Source organism: Rhinolophus sinicus, linkage group LG01 (genome assembly GCF_036562045.2).
Source record: "Rhinolophus sinicus isolate RSC01 linkage group LG01, ASM3656204v1, whole genome shotgun sequence".
Classification (NCBI taxonomy): domain Eukaryota; kingdom Metazoa; phylum Chordata; class Mammalia; order Chiroptera; family Rhinolophidae; genus Rhinolophus; species Rhinolophus sinicus.
The window spans coordinates 193,660,679-193,678,701 of record NC_133751.1 but is presented as its reverse complement, the minus strand read 5'-3'; the positions used below and the strand labels follow the sequence as shown (position 1 = coordinate 193,678,701).

The 18,023-nt window shown below is 57.5% G+C and overlaps 1 protein-coding gene across 13 annotated transcripts in view; it reads right to left on the bottom strand.

The window, feature by feature from the left end:
* The window catches only part of SPEG (striated muscle enriched protein kinase), a 55,711-nt gene that overhangs the window by 6,638 nt on the left and 31,050 nt on the right, over nucleotides 1-18,023 (bottom strand). For 12 of the 13 annotated variants that reach the window (XR_012489842.1, XM_074313783.1, XM_074313789.1 and 9 more), the window contains 21 exons: nucleotides 17,513-17,671; nucleotides 17,216-17,405; nucleotides 16,887-17,110; nucleotides 14,464-14,583; nucleotides 14,130-14,234; nucleotides 13,338-13,544; nucleotides 12,819-12,942; nucleotides 12,556-12,731; nucleotides 10,127-10,239; nucleotides 9,535-9,703; nucleotides 9,217-9,313; nucleotides 8,898-9,098; nucleotides 7,755-7,812; nucleotides 7,082-7,159; nucleotides 6,799-6,977; nucleotides 6,275-6,301; nucleotides 5,469-5,621; nucleotides 5,235-5,277; nucleotides 4,127-4,195; nucleotides 1,888-3,859; nucleotides 1,424-1,555 (listed from right to left, as the gene is read on the bottom strand). Coding sequence is in view for 12 of the 13 variants with exons in the window: in XM_074313783.1 (XP_074169884.1) it covers nucleotides 1,424-1,555; nucleotides 1,888-3,859; nucleotides 4,127-4,195; nucleotides 5,235-5,277; nucleotides 5,469-5,621; nucleotides 6,275-6,301; nucleotides 6,799-6,977; nucleotides 7,082-7,159; nucleotides 7,755-7,812; nucleotides 8,898-9,098; nucleotides 9,217-9,313; nucleotides 9,535-9,703; nucleotides 10,127-10,239; nucleotides 12,556-12,731; nucleotides 12,819-12,942; nucleotides 13,338-13,544; nucleotides 14,130-14,234; nucleotides 14,464-14,583; nucleotides 16,887-17,110; nucleotides 17,216-17,405; nucleotides 17,513-17,671 (4,596 nt within the window). In the remaining variant the exon portion in view is untranslated. Of the gene's footprint in view, nucleotides 1-1,423; nucleotides 1,556-1,887; nucleotides 3,860-4,126; nucleotides 4,196-5,234; nucleotides 5,278-5,468; nucleotides 5,622-6,274; nucleotides 6,302-6,798; nucleotides 6,978-7,081; nucleotides 7,160-7,754; nucleotides 7,813-8,897; nucleotides 9,099-9,216; nucleotides 9,314-9,534; nucleotides 9,704-10,126; nucleotides 10,240-12,555; nucleotides 12,732-12,818; nucleotides 12,943-13,337; nucleotides 13,545-14,129; nucleotides 14,235-14,463; nucleotides 14,584-16,886; nucleotides 17,111-17,215; nucleotides 17,406-17,512; nucleotides 17,672-18,023 lie in introns of those variants that run through there. The other variant, XM_074313832.1, reaches the window with a different exon arrangement.

Sequence of the window (18,023 nt, the reverse complement as noted above, 5' to 3'; positions counted from 1 at the left end):
GATGGGCCCCACACAGGCTCCAACATTAAGTGAATACAGTTTTGTCAATGGCCGCCTCCAGCCCAAGTGAGGGTGCAGGGTAGGGGGTAGAGAGAGGGAGGCCAGGATGAAAGATGACCCTGTCCCAGCTCTGCCAGTCCTAGCTCCATCCCCCCAGGGGCTAGCCCTAGTTGGTTAAGTGGACACAGGACAGCCTTCTTCTGCGGGAAGTGGGGAGAGGATGAGGTAGGGAGACCCTGCCTCAGCAGGAAATCAGCTGCACAAGCAAAACGGACTTGGGAGGGAGGCCCTAGGTGGGAAGGAATCAGCTGTCCCCAGGCCTCTGTGCCTCCTCCACTCTCTCTGTCTTATTCCCTCTCCTTTTCCACGCCTGCCCCCACCCGCTGGCCTCCCTCCCTCCTCTTCCCTCACTATAGCCCCCACTGCTCACTGCCTTGAGAAAGTCACCCCAGCTCCCCGGCCAAGCCCAGCTGAGGCATGGCTGGAATGGTTCAGAGTTTTATCAGAAAATGAAAAAGAACTGGTGACTGATAAAGATCCTGCACATGGCCTGGCTTGGTGGGCCTGCTCCTTTCTGCAGGAAGGTCTGGGAAACCTGGCCTCCTGAAGCCTTTTCCTTTAGTACCCTTTTTTCAGGTGAGGGACCAAGGTGACCACAGGTGTGGAATACCTGCCTCCCTGCAGCCCAGGGAATATCCTGTGTTCCCCTCCCCCTAGCAAAGAGCCCTGGAAGCTGTTTGTCCATGAAGAAGTGCCTTCTGCAGGGGCAGGGGGGCCACGAGGGGCAATTGAGTGTTCAGAACTGTAGAGAAACGGAGAACTGGGGAGACAGTCCGGATTGTGGACCTCTAGGCTGGGAGAGAAAGTCTGTCTTTGCTTGTAAATTTTTTTTTTTCCTTGTACATTTAAGCCTACACACATCAGCATCAGCATGGGGGCTGTGGGGATAGGGGAGCCCTACCCTGAGATCCTTCAGAACTACCCCCCCCCCCTTACAGAGACTGTCTAGGCTCGCCCACCAGGAAGAAGGCTAGCCGTGAGTATGGGGTCCCAAAGCTGCTTCTGGTGTCTGGCTGCACAGGGTCATACAGTCCAACTCTCTGGCTGCTGTACTTACTACCAGCTCTGTGCCTTCGACAAGCTACTCACTTAGCATGGCTGAGCCTGTTTCCTCACCTGTAAAACAAATAGTTTCTCAACAATGTGGGAGGGTTGAGTGAGGCATCTCTTGTAATAAGCTCTTACTTCTTAAGTAATCTACTTGGCATTGCTAATTACTGGCAGCTGCTGCTATGATTGTTGTTTTTCTGACTCCAGGGCCCTTCCACCAGTGCCCAGGCTCCTCAAGGTGGTCCATCTCTCACCTAGCTAGGACTTTCCCCTAGGGCAGGGAGGGCCTACTCACCCGGCAGGCCTCTCTTACCTGACTCGCTGCGCACGTACTGGTCACCCAAATCCTCCTGGACGCTGGCAGAGAGGTTTGGCTGTGATGACCCCTTGTTCTTCCGCAGGCGAGAGAGGCCCCATCGAGGCCTGCTCCGGCTTTCCCCAGAAGCTGTGGAGACCCAGGGGCCTGAGCACCTGCCCAGCCAGTACCAGACAGCTCCCATCTCCCTGCAGCCCTCAGCCCAGAGCAGTAGCGAACATCCATCCTTGGCCAGGCCTGCTCCCAAGCCGACCTCTGTCTCTCGGCCGCTGGCAGCTCCAGCCCTGCCAATTCCATTCTCAGGGCCTCCAGCACCTCCTCAGCCTCTTTCCAGTGGGTGTCCCTGGCCCTCTCCTCCTCCCAGACCTTCCTCCAGCGCACCCCACCCTCTTCGGCACTCTGCACCTGTCACCCCAGCTCTGTACAGGCCCCTGCCCACCCACTCGTGTTCACACATTCACCTGAGCCGCCAGACGTGCCACTGGCCTCGGAGCCCAGGGACTCCGCGGAAGGCGTGGTGGCGCCAGCCTGGGCCGCCAGCTGGTTGTGTGGGACGCCGAGGCGCCGCAGATTCTCTCCCTCGGACGTGGCCCGGCGTAGCCGTCCGAAGAGCGGTGTGCTGCGGCCCGACGCGCCGCCCGAATCCTCACTGCTGCCGCTGCGCTGCAGCCGGCTGGACAGCCGCTCCAGCGTGGAGCTGAGCCGCCGGCGCACCGCTAGCACCGGGGAGCCCCGAGCCGAGCTGCCACCCTCCGAGCTCTCCCCGTCCCCGCCGCGGGCCTCCGAGGCCGGGTGGCGCTGCGCGGGCGGGGTCCGCCGCAGCCGCTGGGACAGCGACAGCGAGAGACGGCGGACGAGGCCCGGCTCCCCGACCGCCCTGAGGTCCTGAACGGAGCGGGAGCGCTCGGGCCGTCGCACCATCTCCAGTGGCGTTCCCGCCGGGCTGGGCCGGTACATGCCGTCCTCCTCCGCCCCGCGAAAGGGGCCGCGCTCCTCAGAGCGCGAGCGACTCAGCATTCGCAGCCCCCGCGACAGGGGCGACTCACGGCTGCGCTTAAATTTGGCCTCAAACACGGCCTCTGATTCCAGGTTCTCGATGCTGCTACTGAGACTGCTACCTGGCCTGCGGGGCACCGTGGGGACCAGGGCTTTCTCTGCCGGCACTGAGGGACCCGCGGCTGAAGGCACGCGCTTGTCGGAGGCTCCCGGAGGTGGGGAGGCCACCCTGGCGAACACGGCCGGGTGGGACTTGAGCTCTGTCGCAGGTGCCACAGGGCCCTGCTGGAGGCTTTGCGCAGAGCCCGCTAGCTGCAGGGACTGCATGATCTGGGCATAGGGTGTGAGGGGGGGTGCTGGGGTCTGCAGAGCCACAGGGGGCTGTATAGGCTTGGGCGCTGGGACTGGTTCTGCCTTGGACTCTGCGGCCTTCTTTTGAGCAGGCTGGGGTACCAAGGGCCGGGGAGCATCACTGGGTGGGGTGGCAGGAAGTGCTGAAGACTTAGGGGCACTGGGTTTGGGGGCACTGGGTCGCGCAGGGCTGGGTGGCTGGGTCTCGCTGAGGGCAGACAGGGAGGAAGACTCCTGTAGTCTGCGTGCCCCAAGCCGGGCCACAGGGATCTCAAGGGGTGCCCCAGCACGGCGGTGCCGGCCCCGGGGCTCTCCCTCACCCTGTGAGAAGCTGCTGCTCTTCTGCAGGCCCCGAGTCTCAGGTGGAGGCTGGTGTTGGGGTGCTGCCTCGCTGGAGGCAGCCCGTGCCAGCCAGGGGTCCCGGGCACGGCTCCCCAGGCTCTCTAGCAGGGGACCCCTGAGGCCACTGACCTTGCCATCCTCAGGGCCTCCCCGCAGCAGCCGCTGGCGCAGGGCCTGCAGCCTCTGGGCATACTCACCCTCTCCCAGGCCTCCTCGGGTCAGGCGGCTGGCCCCCGGGCTGGGGCTACGGCGCTGTGGCAGCTCCACAGATGCTGCCTTGTGCAGGCCCCGGCCCGGTTCCCTTGGCCCGGCCCGGGGCAGGGCACTCTCAGCGGAGCTGCCCCTTCGGAGCTCTCCCCGCAGGGGGCTGGGCCCAGCAGGGGGCTCCTGGCCTGGGGAGGGGGCAGCCTGAGGGCTGGGGGTCTCCTGGTCCTGAGAGGGAGCCCTTCCCTGCTCTTGCCACTCCATACAGGTGGCAGTCCCAGCCTCTGGGGTCCCCAGGGCCTCATCCTCAGTGGGAATGTCAGTAAGGGACATGCGGGAGCCCGAGAACTCGGGCTGCAGTGGTCGGGGCACTGAGGGCAGCTCCTCCAACTCCTCTTCTTCTGAGTCAGAGGAGGATGAGAGCCCCCCACTGGTGGGTGGTCTTCTGGGCACGGCCACCCACACCCGCTCCGGGGGTGCCCGCAGCAGCTCAGGGATGGGGCGCAGCACCAAGTGGCACTTGTAGCTGATCTGGGAGCGCTGGAGACAGAGTACTAGAGTCAGACCAGAGGGAGCCCTGGGGCTGGATTGACCCACTCAGGCCCACCTCATTTCTTGGGGGAGGGGAAAGGCCTAAGGCAGGCAGAGGGTCAGGGGACATGGGAGAAGCTGGGAGTTGAGAGAATAAAAAGCGTATGAAGATAGATGAACAGGATGTGAAGGCACATGACAGAAAAATGGCAGGATTAGAGAAGGCTGCAGAATGAGAAGGTGGAGGGCACAGAAGCAGGGCCCAGCCAAACTTACCTGCCACCTCCGCCGGGAGAGGAATAGCTTTAGGTGATCCGTGCTCACCTCCGCGCCCTTTGCCTGTGTCTGCAAACCCAGGAAAGAGAGACTTAGGTTAAATCCTCTGTCAACTAGACCCTCGATGTTTAGCAATGGAGGGACAAAGTCCCCAGGAGGGGACAGTGGACTGGGCAGTATCGAGTCCAGACTCCTGCGGGTCCTCTTCCCCTTAGATCTGTCACAACAACTCCCACAACCAAGGTGCCCACATGTGGACCAATCCTCCGACCCTAAGTGGAGGGGCTGAAAATTGGTGGCTCCTGTGGGGTGGGTTTTGGAGCTCACCCCAGGGCCCAAGGCCCTGTCCTGGTACACCGGCTGCCCTGGGAGGCCTGTGCTTGGGCCCCTGACCTGGGCCCCACTGCCCAGCTCACCATCTGTCTCCATGTGGAGCCAGCACCCCAGACATCTGCAGCCTGGTGGGCCAGACCAAGACAGATGCTTCCCTCAGTCAACCACCCAGGCTGTCGTCTTTGGAGCTCATTTCTGATCTGGGAGACAAGGACCATTCTCCAAGGACAGATACCAGAACGACCTCAGCCTTCCGTTGACCCAGCACAATGCTCGATGCATAGTTTCTTCAGTTGCTTTTTCTGGGTCATTTGCTGAACCTCACCCCCCTCACAGTTTGGTGCTGTGCCCTGTGGTGCTGGGGTCTGAAGATAATGAGTGAGAATTCTGCTCACAGAGAGCTCAAAACCAAGAGGCCAGGCCACCTACCAATCACAGTATGTGGGCCCAGTGCAGGACAGAGGTGGGCACACAGGAATGAGGAGGACCAGGGTTTGTCTTGAGAGCCAGGGAGAACCCTGATGAAGAGCCCCATGATGTGGGGGGCGGTCCAGCCCTGTGCCTTGGACGCCATGATATCCCAACCTGAGCCTGTTTCCTTAACAAATTGGGAGTAATACCTTCCTTTGCACAGCTATCGGGAGGCTCATAGATCATAAGTATATAAAATGCCTATCATGGTAACTGCACACAGTAGGTACTCAATAAATGGAGCTGTTAATAACGTTCTCCTTCTTCTGCCTCTTCTACCAGGACTTTGCAGAACTAGACTCACTTTGAACCAAGGATGCTCCAGAGTCTCCTCTGCGGTAGGCCTCCTGTAAAGAAAGGAACGAGGATTAAGAAGGGATTTATCATATATTAATTCAGTCAGTCAGTCAATAAATATTTGGTGCAACAGGGCCTCTAAGGACTTGGGAGATTGAACGTCTAAGGGCAGAGGCTTGGGCAGAAGTAGGGGGTGGCCTGAGGGGACTCCAGGTGGGGGCTCCCTGGCCCGAGTACTCACAGCCGATCCTGCACCAGCACTTTGATAAGGAAGCCCCGGGCCTCCCTGCTCAGGCTCAGGAACGTGGTCTCCTCAAAGGCCACGTTGTAGTTTCGGATGTTCATCAGTGTTGTCCGATCGTTTTCCCCAACGAATGGGGAGATTCCCGTCAGACTGCAGGGACGGAGAGGGCTGAATGAGAGGTGGGCAGGGCCCTGGGGCTCAGGCAGAGATGACGGGAGGCATGAGGACAGGGCTGGGGGCCCCTGGGTTGTGGGGCAGGCAGAGGCTGGGTGAGTATGGGCAGAGGGTAGTCTCTCAGCCTCTTGTCTGTCCTGTCCCCTTCCCCCCTCCCCAGGACAGGTGGGGAGGCAGTACTGCCTTGGGACCTGGGCAACCAGGTTCCTGCCCGAGGCCCACACTTTAGAGGACCCGATCTGTCCCTCATCCACCGTGGCCTGTCCTTGAGGTGAGGTGTCTGTGCCCCCCTGAACCTGAGCCTGCCCCTTCTAGTCCCTGCTGGACAGTCAAGACCTTGAGTTCCTGCATAAATGGCACTGAGTCTGCACCGGCCTTCCTCCAGTCGGCCAGTGTGCCCACCCCTTATGAGGGGTATGGTGGTGGGCAGACTTAGACACATAGGCTGGGGTGTCCACATTCATGCTCATGGGGCCCCTTGCCATGCAGGAAGGAGCAGGGGGTGTAGAAGAGAAGAGGTGGGCTGCAGGCCCCCAACTGGTCTGTAGCCTCAGGCCCTGCAAATGTCAGGGGTGGGCCTGCTAAGAGACTACAGGAGACGAGGGCCCTGAGTGCAGAGAGGTCCTTACCAGAGGAAGGCAACGACGCCCACGGGCCTGTGGGGAAAGGAGAGTGGCTTGGTCAGAGGACAGCCCACCTCCCACCGGAAGTGAGCAGTTCTCAGCTACCATGAATCTAATGAGAAGTGTCCTTTCTGTGAACACTGCTGTGGACAAATGGACATAGGGAGGCCTCCTTTAGGGGGGACTCTGAACCCAAAGGTCCAGGCATCCCTGGAGGAGTCAAGGGTCATGGCAGGGCCAGCCCAGGGAACCATTAGGAGTCTGGGAACCAATGGACCATACCTGCCTCACCACGGGGAGGCAAGGTGGCTGCAGAGGGGAAGGCCACAACCCAGGAACCAAGGACTGCCAGGCCTGAGGCCTTGAGTGGCCAGGTCATCCCTGTTTGATGAGGGGTGGGTAGTAACATGGGCAAGTGACCCCGTCAACTGTCAGAGAAGAAATCTGGGCTTCATAAAGCTCCGCTCCCCAGCATGGCACCAAGGGTAGCTGCCCTGGCCCACCCCCGCAGCTCAGTATGCCAACATTACCAGATGTCAGTGACGCCAGACACAGGGGTCTGGTTGACAATCTCGGGCGCCACGAACTCAGGTGTGCCATATTGGCAGTACTGGGGCTCTCCCGGAGTCAGCTCCTGGGCATTCCCAAAATCACAGATCCTCACCTGCTCTTCACCCTCTGCACCATCCCATACCAGCAGGTTCTCAGGCTGCAGGACACAAGGCAAGGTGTAGGAGCTGAGTGGAGGAGAGGACACTCCACTGCCTGGCTCCCACAGGGGCTGCCTGCTCCCCACCCCCACCTGCACCTCACCTTGACATCCAGGTGCAACACAAGGTTCTGGTGCAGGTAGCATATTCCCTGTAGCACCTGCTGCACGTAGGCCCGGATCTGTGGAAACAGGTGGCCCAGAGTCCATGGGGGAAGGGCGGGATGTTATGTTTGATCACCACCAGGGCTGTGGCAAGAGGTCAGGCCATGCTAGGGAAGTGGCCTTCAGATGGCTGGTGGGGGGGGTTGAAACACAGGTTAGGCTTGCTGAGATCCAGGGCCTCCATGTACAGCTACGCAGGTCGGGCACAGCACAATTATAGAAGGGAGCCATTTACATTATAATAAGTAGGCTTGTGCAGTGCGCAACTCATACAGTTCTACATGGCAGGACACTGGTGAGACCGAAGAGTCTAGGTAGGTCTCCTTCTGGGAGAAATGTCTGAGGAATGTTTACATGAAAAATATCGAGAAACGACAGTTAGGAGCCAGGGTGCATCTACTGAGATTTACAGAGGACAGTGCAAGTCCCAGGGTGGGGGTCGGGTCTGATGGGGGAAGGGGGCTCTGCTGCCTGCCTAACAGTGCTCTCCACCACCACCCATGGTCTATTCATAGGCATAGATGGCATACCCTGGACCCACCCCTCAGTCCTCAGAGCTCAGGTGGGTGAACGCTAGTGCCCAACCTGACCCCTGCCACCCACTGCCCTCACCTCAGACTCACACACGGTGGGTTTCCTGGCCATTCGCTCTAGCAGCTCCTCTGTGCAGCTATGTCCTGGATCAAGGAGAACAGTGACCAGTGCCAACCGCCTGGCCCTCCTTGGGCAGTGCCCTCCACCCCCAGAGCTCAAGTCAGATCCCAGCTCAGCACAGGGTTCTCCTTCCCTTTAAAGCACATCTCATACCAGTTATGGATTGTGTCTTCACCCTTCCCTGTTCTCTGGGTGCACAGATGGGACAACCCTGCTTGAACTCTCATTTGCTGTGGGATCCCAGGCAAGTCACCAAACCTCTCTGAGTCTAGTTCCCTCAGGTGTAAAATGGGGATAACCTCCCTTCTTGCCCAACCTGTGAGGTATTTATAAGGATCAAGTTAGAGCAGAATTTTGTTGACTGTAGATGGAACTTCTTGACTCTATTTGAGAATGACCTAGAAGGCCCATGACACATAAATAATTGGTCATTTTGCTGAGGTTTGGGTTCTAATAATGCAGACTAGGAAGATGATTTGAAGGACATTGTCAGCTTGCTAGTGGGAGTGACAAGCTAACCACCCAGGATCCTTACCATAGTGTGCCTCTGTTTAACCACAGCTCTCATGCAAGGCTAAAATCTATTCTTTATGGAAACAGCCTCCAAATAAAGCCAAGTACTGATGCTCACCTGAAATGGGGCCACTTCAAATGTTTAGATACAATGTACTGTATTTCGTGATAAAAATCACCTGTCTTTTGTTAGCTGCATGATTTCAGGTGAGTTATTTAACCTTTCTGTACCTCAGTTTCATTATCTATAAAATGGGGATGATAAAATTCCATGAGATAGGTGTACATGAGGATTAAATAGGTTAATATTTGTAAACCTCTTAGAACACTGCCAGGCACACATTAAATGCTATGTAGGTTTAAACTAAAAAACAAAAAACGTTAGAGTCTTCAGACTCCACTCAGTGAAGTATAAGATGCCTTCAGATCTCCCAAGTGTAAATGGACACATTTTGTACAGGTAGTCAGCCTCTGCCAACTGTCAATGGGACCACTTTGTAAAGTGTGAAACATGTTGTTAATTGGCTGTTAGAAGGACCAGTCATTCAGGCCACATGTCCCCCAGACACCCAGCCAGTCCCAGGATACAGCTCGGTGACAATGACCAGTCCCCTACGCCTCTCAAAGGCCTCATGGAAGTAGAGGACGCAGTCATGCTGGAGCCGGGCCAGCAGCCGGGCCTCCCGCCACGCTGATGCCTTTGGCTTGGCCTGGCTGGGGATGAACTTGGCCGAAAACTCCAGGCCAGAGCTACGTTCCACCACACGCCGCAGGTAGGAGAAGGCACCCCTGGGTGATGACACAGAGAGAGGATGGGAGTCAGGCATTGCTGCAGCCCTGGCTGTCCACACCCTCCCAGCCCTTGGCCCAGGCCCTCTTGGCCCCCGAACCCCTCTTTGTCCCACACCTGCCAATCTCCTGATGGATGTCATAAAAGTCACTGAATCTCCTTCCTCGTTGCTCCTCGTCTTCCCTGGACCCCTCCACCTCCATAGCTGTCTGAGCTGGGGAAGAGATTCCTGGTGTTAGATGTGGAGGGCAGAGACTGGGACAGGCAGGGTAGATGGAGAAGACAGAAGAGGAGCAAGAGCGTCAGGGGCCCGAGGAGGGGTCCTAGGGCTGAGGACGTGGGGGTCAAGGAGAGCAGGGCCCGGTGAGTGACTCCTTGCCAGGGACCCACATCACATTCCTGCGGGTGAGCACTCTGCCCTTCTCCCCTGCCCACCTGAACGCACAGCCAGCTCTGCTTTGCAGGAGACCTCTCCCGCCAGGTTCCGGGCGGTGCAGGTATAGACGCCTCCATCCTGGACCCCCGTGCTGAGCACCACCAGCGAGCACTCGGCCTCCTCATACACGAAGCTCACGTGGCTACTCTCGGTCAGCAGCACCTCATCCTACAGAGTTGGCCGTCACCTCCAGCCTGGGCCTGGCTTCACCTCCACCTGGGACCCAGCTTTACCTCCGTGCCAGAGACTCAATCTCAGCCCTACCTTCAGGACCAGGAACCCCTCCTCCCCGGGGCCTTGCTCACCCCAGGACCTGGAATTGGCTCCACCCTTATCTTCCATTAATAACCCTGCACCCCCCAATTAGTCCCCTGGTTCCTCCAATCCCCACCAGCGTCACTGAGCACCCCTGGGTCGCACTTCCTCCCCCTAACTGAGCCTCTGACAACACATTTGCTCTTCTCTGTCTAGGCTCCCCTCCTCCTAAGGTCACTGGACTCCTCCCCCACTCCCAGGAAACCCCTCCTCCCTCCTCCCAGGCTCCTGGCCAGCCCAGGCTTGGACTCCCCCAGGACTTCATCACCCTCTGACCTTGTACCACATGATGTCCGGCAGTGGTTTCCCCTCAACCACCACAGCGAAGCGAGCGGTTTCTCCAGCCTCCACCTCCACGTCCTCCATGATGGACTCAAACCGAGGGGCCTCTGAAACACAAGGGGTGGGGTGGGGAAGTAGACAATGTTGGAGTCACAAGGGCCTGCCTCCTCAGCCTCTCTCCCTCAGCAATCGGTTCACCAGATGCCCCCTCACACCTCCCAGAGCCCCAGCACCTCAACCACTGGGGCTCTCAAATTCGCCCCTGGAACACCAGAGGTCCTTGCCTGGAACAAGCACTCTCCCTGGAAATGCATAGGTAATGGTCTCCAAATCTCAGAAAACCTAAGTCAGAGGGTTCAGGCTTGCTTTGTTTGACCTCCCGTGTTCATCTGCCAGCTTTGAAATTAGGAGATTCTCACACAAAAAAGAAATCTGGATTTCCTGCCTCTCTTGAAAAGTCAGCACTGGCCATCCTGAGCCTCTTACTGTATTAACTGGCTGGTGCAGAGTGGCTCAACGCTGCCCCCTGTGGGTAACTGTCCTTCTGCACAGTCCCACTGCGGGCTTCTTGGACTGCACGGTCCTGGGCCCTGCAGGCCGCTCAGCCTGTGACCCTGAATGAAGTTCACCATGGCATTGCCTCTGTTTTTATGTTTTCTCCCTGAATCTTGCTTAACTATTTAAAGGGCCTTCTACCACCTGGAAGCATGCAAGGTGGGGTACCGGTTCTCAGCTTAGTTCTCCCACTGTGACTGTGATTTTATTCTCAGCACATATCATGCGATGGTGTCATTTCCTTCTAAAGTGGCTCCTAATTCTCATGATGGTATTACAGATGTATTCCAAATTGCTTTGCAGAGGAGCCTGTGACTTCCTAGTGTTCCCCTCTTGAGCACATTTGAGGATCTCGGCTTTAAGGGGAATGGGAGTCATCGGTCCCCGAGGGAAGAACAGGGGTGCTGGGCATGGACCACCACCCATCACAGGCACACAGCCTGGTTTTATACAGATAAAAGGGGAGGGCATCCTGGGAGTGAGGAAGATGCTACAGTGGGGCAGCAGTGGATGAAAGGGACCATTCCACTTGCCCTGCCTGAGGATGGGGCACAGTGGGAGACGGGGTAGATCCAAGCCCCAGGCCTGTCTAGTCCTGGCCGGCTGGGACACAGTCTCCCTCAGTCACTGTCTGTGGCAGGCCAGGGTGCAGGGGCTCTCGGTGGCCTGGGCCTCTTCCTATATCTGGGAAGAAAGATGAGTCCTGCAGACGGTACTATCAAGGAGCAAAGTGGTGATTGAATAGGAAGTGCCAGGGGATGGGACGAGGGGAATCTGGGCAAGGGAAAGACACGTAAAAGGGACACCAGGGGCCCAGACGACCTGTGGCCCCCCCATCCACCATCCACAGTGGGGCCAGCAGGGCTCCCCCATCTCTTCCTCACATACTTTCCTGCCACTTCTCTTCCACTTTAAAGAAGCTTTACCTCCCCTCTAGGAATCTGGTTTCTAGTCTGGGTGGGGATAGTGGGGGCTGGGGGGTGGGCTCTACGAAGGTCAAAACTGGAAAATTTCAAGTCAACTTGAACAGTCTTTTCAAAGCAACAGAAAATGTACCCATGATAAGCTTGCCTGTGCTAACTAAAATGTCACTTTCTTTGTATTCGGTTGGAATTGTATCTACTCAGCAGGTAACACTGTTTAGCTGGCGCTGGTCCGAAGTTCTGAGTGGCAGTTACATATGTCTAGAATTAATTAACAAACCGGAAAACAAGACAATTACTACTTAATGCATGCTAGGGGTTGCAGACTACATCTCTGAAGGAGAAACTATAAAGAGGGTCCTCACTGCAAAGATTGGGAGGCTCTGTCCAACAGGCTATGCAATGGGCAGCCAGGATCCCCAGAACTGGGAGTCTCGTGATAAGATGTGCTCTCTTGGGCTTTTTCTTTTTTAAATCGACTTGGTCTCCCTACATTTTTTACAGTTGAGGTACTATTTCACGTTGTGTTTAACACAGGAGCAAAAAGCACCCTCTGGCTTTGGAGTTGGGCATCTCGGCTTGAATCCCAGCTCTTGTACTTATTAAGTGTGGGACCTTGGGCCTGTTACTTAGCACACTCTGAGCCTCAGTTCCCCCATCTGTAAAATGGGGATAATAACCAACCTTCATCTCACAGCATTGGTAAATAGTAAATGAAATAATACATCTAAGATACTTAGCACTGAGCCTGGTGCATACTAGGTGCTCAATAAATATCTTACTAGTACTATTACTGTTATTACTTAGTAGTACTGGTATTATTATAGCTATTGGATGGATAGGCCTGAGAGGGAAGACCTGAGACTGGCAGGTGCACCTGGGGGTGTGAGGAGAGGGCTGTGGGCCTCAGAGGGAGGAGAGGGAAGGAGGCCTCCTGTCACCCACCTGCCAGCTCCAGTGTGACCGAGCAGGCCTGTGTGCCGTGGCGGTTTCGGGCAGTGCAGGTGAGAGGCCCCATGTCCCGGCGGCTAACCCGGCAGATCCGAAGGCAGTACTGGTCATCATCTGGCTGGCTCAACTCATACACACCTGCCCGTGCCTCTAGGAGGGCCCCTCGGCAGCTAAGGGAAACGACAGGGAGGTCACCCAGGATGGCTGGAGCTGGACTACCGCTTGTGGGAAGTGGGGCATGCAAGGCGGAGCCCCACCTCCTCCAGACAATCTGGGCCTCCACGTGGTTAAAGGTGACGGTGACGCTGGCAGGCTGTCCCTCCACCACATACACGATGTCTGGCTTGTCCAGCACAGCAGGTGCCTCCTCCAGGGGCGGGCCTAAGAGGAGGAGAGTGCAGGCTCTATGCTGGGCTTGACTCCAGATCCTTAGTACCCACTGCTCCTTTAACCCTCCAATTGCCCTGTGAGCTCCATTTCTACAGATGAGGAAGCTGGGGGAAAGGTTGAGCACTTTGTCTAGGGAACACAGCTAGGAAGCAGCAGACCTGGGACTGCACCCCCAGCGGGGCTGAGTCCACAGCCTCAGCCTTGCCCACTAGGAGTGCTGCTTTCAGGAGTGAGAAGAAAGCACCCTGACCGCCAAGGTAGCGCCCAGCCATGCTGTTCCTGTCATAGCTCTCATACCCTGACCAGCTCTTGAGCCTCCACCTTGGGGACCCAGTCTCCTGGCCCAGCAGCTCCCACCCCCACCTCATAAGACCATCCAGGCTCACCGCGCTCCAGGAGCTGCACAGGCTCAGAGGGGGGCGAAGGTTTGCTGCTGCTCTTGATGGTGGCGCTGAGGACCCGGAAGACGTGCTGGGCCCCCTTGCGCAGCCCCATGGCCGACCACCCAGGCTCCCGCAGGCCCGTGGCCAGAGCTGTCCACTGGTCCGAGCCCAGCTCCTGGTGCTGCACAGTGTAGGTCAGGGCGTCCGGGTCTGGTGGGGAGGCAGCTGCTAGAGGTGGGCATTGCTGAGGCGTCCCCCACCCCCATTCAGCTGGCTCGGGACCCGAGAGCTCATCAGTAGTCTGCTCTGAGGACCTGCCTCAGTTTCTCTTGTTGCTTCTGCTTGCCCCTCATCTGCTCTTGCCCAACCACTGGCTCAGAGCCAACAAGGTGCCATGAATGGGGTCCACAGGCATGGAGGGAGCTTGACTTGTATCGAATTCCCTGCTACTATTGCAGGTGGGGAAACTGAGGCACAGAGCAGGAGGAGATCGTGAACAGGGAAGGAGAGCTTCTTCCCAGGATCACAACCCAAGCACCCAACCCCTCTGAGAAAGAGAAAGGAATGTGGTGGCCCCCTTTGTCTCCTCTCCTGACCCCGAGCCAGGCCTTCACCCACCACGGAGAGGAGACAGGTAAGGCTGCTCTGGCTGTGCTCCCAGTACTGTCCACTCCCATCATCCCATATGCTTCCCTGGGCCCTGCCCTCCCCTCTTGGCTCCCTTGGCACCCCTGCCCGAGCTTGCCCTGTCCACGCCCCCACCCCCACCCCCAGCCCGGCGTGGCCCTGACCCACCGATGGCCATGTCCAGACTCCTGGGGGGGTTCCATGTGAGTGTGACCATCCTCCCAGTCACAGCCACCACCTGTGGGGCACCATCTGGAGGACCTGGAACCACATCTGAAAGCCACAAGTTAAGCATCTGCTGGGTCTTTTAGGGCCCAATGGCTCTGCAGGATCACTAAGCCTTGGGCTGGGGACTGGGTGGCACAGCCACAGGGGTGGGGGCAAGGCCAGATGGCTTCCCAGGGGACTGAAGGAAGGGTGCTGTTGCAAGGGCCCCTCCTTCACCCAGCCCCTTAGGTAGGCCAGATACTAGGCTGTGCAACTGGCCAGGAAGGTGCCTCACCTGTGACATAGAGGTGGGCATAACAGGCAGCTTTGCCCAGCTTGTTGGCGATGACGCTCTTGTAGACACCAGCATGCTGAGGTCCCACAGCAGGGAACACCAAGCGATGCACATCCCTGTCTGGGGGTGGGGGGGACAGTGATACTGGGCCTGAGCTAGGAGGATACTTCGAGGGGTGAGCCCATGCCACACCAGGCCTGGCCCTTCAACCCCTCCCACTCCTCCACTCAGGGAGGAGGTGAGGGGGAATGGATTGGCAGACAAGCAAGAAGTGTGTCCACTGGGTGGCAAACCCTAGGTCCAGGCTGCCAAGTTTACACCTGCAGCCCTAGCTCCTCCTGCCTGTCCCTTCTGGACTTCACGCCCAGCGACTTCTCGCCTTCCTCCCACACCGGTTCAACCAACCTCTGCAGCCTGTTGATTTCCCTTCTTCTCCGCACCTCTGGGGTAGGGGTGCACACCTCCGTGTCCAAGTTCGGAGAAGGCTTTGTTCCTAAGGCCCCTCCCTCAGTCCCCTCTTCTCAATCCCCATGGCCACTGCAGTCCCATTGCCAGCAAAGACCCCACAAAAGCCCTGCACTAGTGCAGTCCACACTCGCCAATGGCACTGCATGTTGCCTCTCGACCTGGAAATTTTAAAGGCACCTATACTACATATGGGAGGCAGACAAAGTCCTCAGCCTACATGCCCATCTGGCCTGTCTCTGGCTAGTCTTCCACCATCTGACCCAGACAAGCCAGTATAGGTCCCTGAACAAGCCACAGAAATTCCATCTCCAGGTCCTTTGCTCACAAAATTCCTCCCTTCTGGAATATTCTTTTCTTACTAAGGTCTCCTTCACCTTAAAGACACAGTGCAGGTGAGCACCAACCTGGGAAGCCTTGTCTGCCATATCTGGGAGGGGCCCTTTTCACCCCATCCCTGATGCCCCCTAGGACCTCCAGCAGAACTCAATGCCTTGCATGCAGTAAGTGCCAAATATATTATAAATTACAATAAGAGTTAAGAGTTGTTTGCTCTGTGCCTAGCCTATGTCAGCTACTTGACATGCATGTTCCCCTCATAATCCCTTCAACGACCCTGCAAAATTATCCTCATTTTACCAATGAGGTCAGAGACATTAACAGACTTGTCCAAGGTCACACAGCTAATAAATGATGGAGCTATGGCTTGAACTTGATTCCCTCTGAATTCGAAGCTCTTTCCCTACACTGTGCTCCCTGAATGGTGATAAGGGAGACTCTCCAGAGGGGACGTGAAGGGGAAGAGGCCTGCACTATCCTCCTTCATGTCAGGGCTGTCCCCAAACACCCCTCCCTTCCCTCAGTGGTTATCTCTGCATGGAACAGTCACCCACTCATTTATCTCTGCTGACACTATTTATAAAAGAAGAGAAACCAAGGGCTGCCACTGACCCCAGATTCATACAGAAGAGATGCCAGCTGAGGTTCTGAGACAGACACCCACCCAGGGCCTCAAGCAGAACTTCTATCAAGAGATAGAAAGACTGTGGGCTAAGCAAAGACAGCCACTGAGGGAGGGGGCTGAGGAGGTAGGGCACGGGTGACAGGAGACAGTCTGGTTAGGAGGTGGAAGCCAGAGCCAGACAGTCCTTGTCTGTCTTTGAACAAGTCCCTGTCTCTGTAAGCCTCAGTTTACCCATCTGTAAACAGGAATAATAGTCCCTGCCTCACAGGCCCCTAGTACGGAAGGTGAGGTCATCCACGTCAGGCCTTCAGCACTCAGAGCCTGGCGAGTTTTGTCACACGGAGACTCCGATTCCTTCAAGGCTGGAACTGAGATACTCCCATGAGAAATACCCCAGGTGGAAAGGACTCAGTCCCAAATACGTTCCTTTGTATTTTCTTCCCGCTCCTTCTTTATTTGCTGTTTGTGAACAACCTGGTCAAGCCTCCTTTCGAGGCCAGACACTGCCCACACCGGCCTTTTCACTGAAGGCCTGACAGGCACCGCTTTACCAACAAGGATGGCAATGGCGGGAACAACAACAGCAATGATCAGAAGACTTAACACGTACTGACCACTTGCTATTTGCCAGGCCCTGCTCTAAGTGCTTTACACGTATTCACTGATTTAATTATCTTAACAAGCCCATTACAGATGAGGAAACTGAGGCACAGAGGGGTTCTGTAACTTGCCCAGTCAGCAGCGGGCTGTACTGCCTGTCCATCAAGTGCTAACGAAGCCACCAAGGCCCAGAATGGTGACTCAGCAGATGGGTGCTGTGTAGGCTCGAGGAAGGAGGCAAAGAGCTCATAGCCCCTCTGGGCTCCCCTCCCCCCGATGCCACATCCCTGACCAGGTTAGAAAAGGAAGGCCCGAGGATGGAGAGACGGGCGGGCACTGCAAGCAAAGAGGGTGCTGGAAGGGACACTCCCCAGGGTACCCCCCAAACACATACACTGTGTCATGCGCCGGTCATCGCTGCTCTGGATCCGGTGGCCATTGTGGAACCAGCTGATGGTGGGGTAGGGCAGGCCAGTCACCTGGCATTCAAGCATGGCCTCCTTGGCCAGTCCCACCTCCAGGTCCTGCAGTGGCCGCAGGAAGTCAGGCATGGACAACCGCTCCAACTCGCCATGCTCTGGCTCCTCAGGGATAGATGGCATCTTCTCCAGCTTTGAGCTGTAAAAACCACACAGCTGCCCAGAGTCCCAGAGCGGCACCACCCACCACAGGGCTAGGGCCCCACAGAGGCAGCCCCAGAGCACCAGGGGCCCCAGGTGGTACCTGGGCCCAGTGGCGGCCGTCCGAGGCTCCTCCACGTAGAGCTGGGCCGAGCAGTGGGCCTGGCCATGGGTGTTGGTGGCACTAACTGCATAGAGCCCCTCGTCCTCACTGCCCACGTGGGCAATGTGCAGTGAGTGCAGACCCCCGTCCTGCCGCAGCCGCAAGTTCTCGCTCTCTTCCACAGGGCGGCCTGGGGGGGTGAGGGGGAGGGCGGGATGCAGAGCAGCCTCAGCAAGGGGCCCTACTCTCTGGCCCTTGGAGGACCCCCAACATCTTCTGCAGGGTGGAGGGCTATACCAAAATGAGTCCAGGTCACGGAGGGCGGCGGGGTGCCGCTGATCTTGCAGTCAAAGCGGGCGGCACGGCCTTCCAGCACTTCCACGTCCTCCAGCAGCCGGGTGAACAGGGGCGCCAGCGAGGGCCGCACAATCAGCCGGGCACTGCAGGTCAGCTCATCTAGGGGGAAAGGTCACCACTGGGGCAAGAAAGGCCATGGAATCCCAGGCACCCCAACCCGCAGGCCCTGACCTCATGCTGGGCAGGGAAGGGCGCTGGGCCAGGAGCTGGAGCTTGGGTAGCGCTTAGCAAGGTCCCTGGGCACTGGAGCGCGGCAGTGGGCAAGATCCAAAGACCGGGCCTTCTCAGGAGGGTAGAGGTCAGCAAGGGTGGCAGCAGGATGCCATGGTGGCTGGGGATATGACAGGTGTCCAGGCCCCGGCCTGGTTCTCCCCTTCTCACCTCACCTGCCCACCCAGGATGCTGCTCGGCTCAGCGCTAAGAGAAGGGCCCAGAAGCCAAGCCCCTTCCC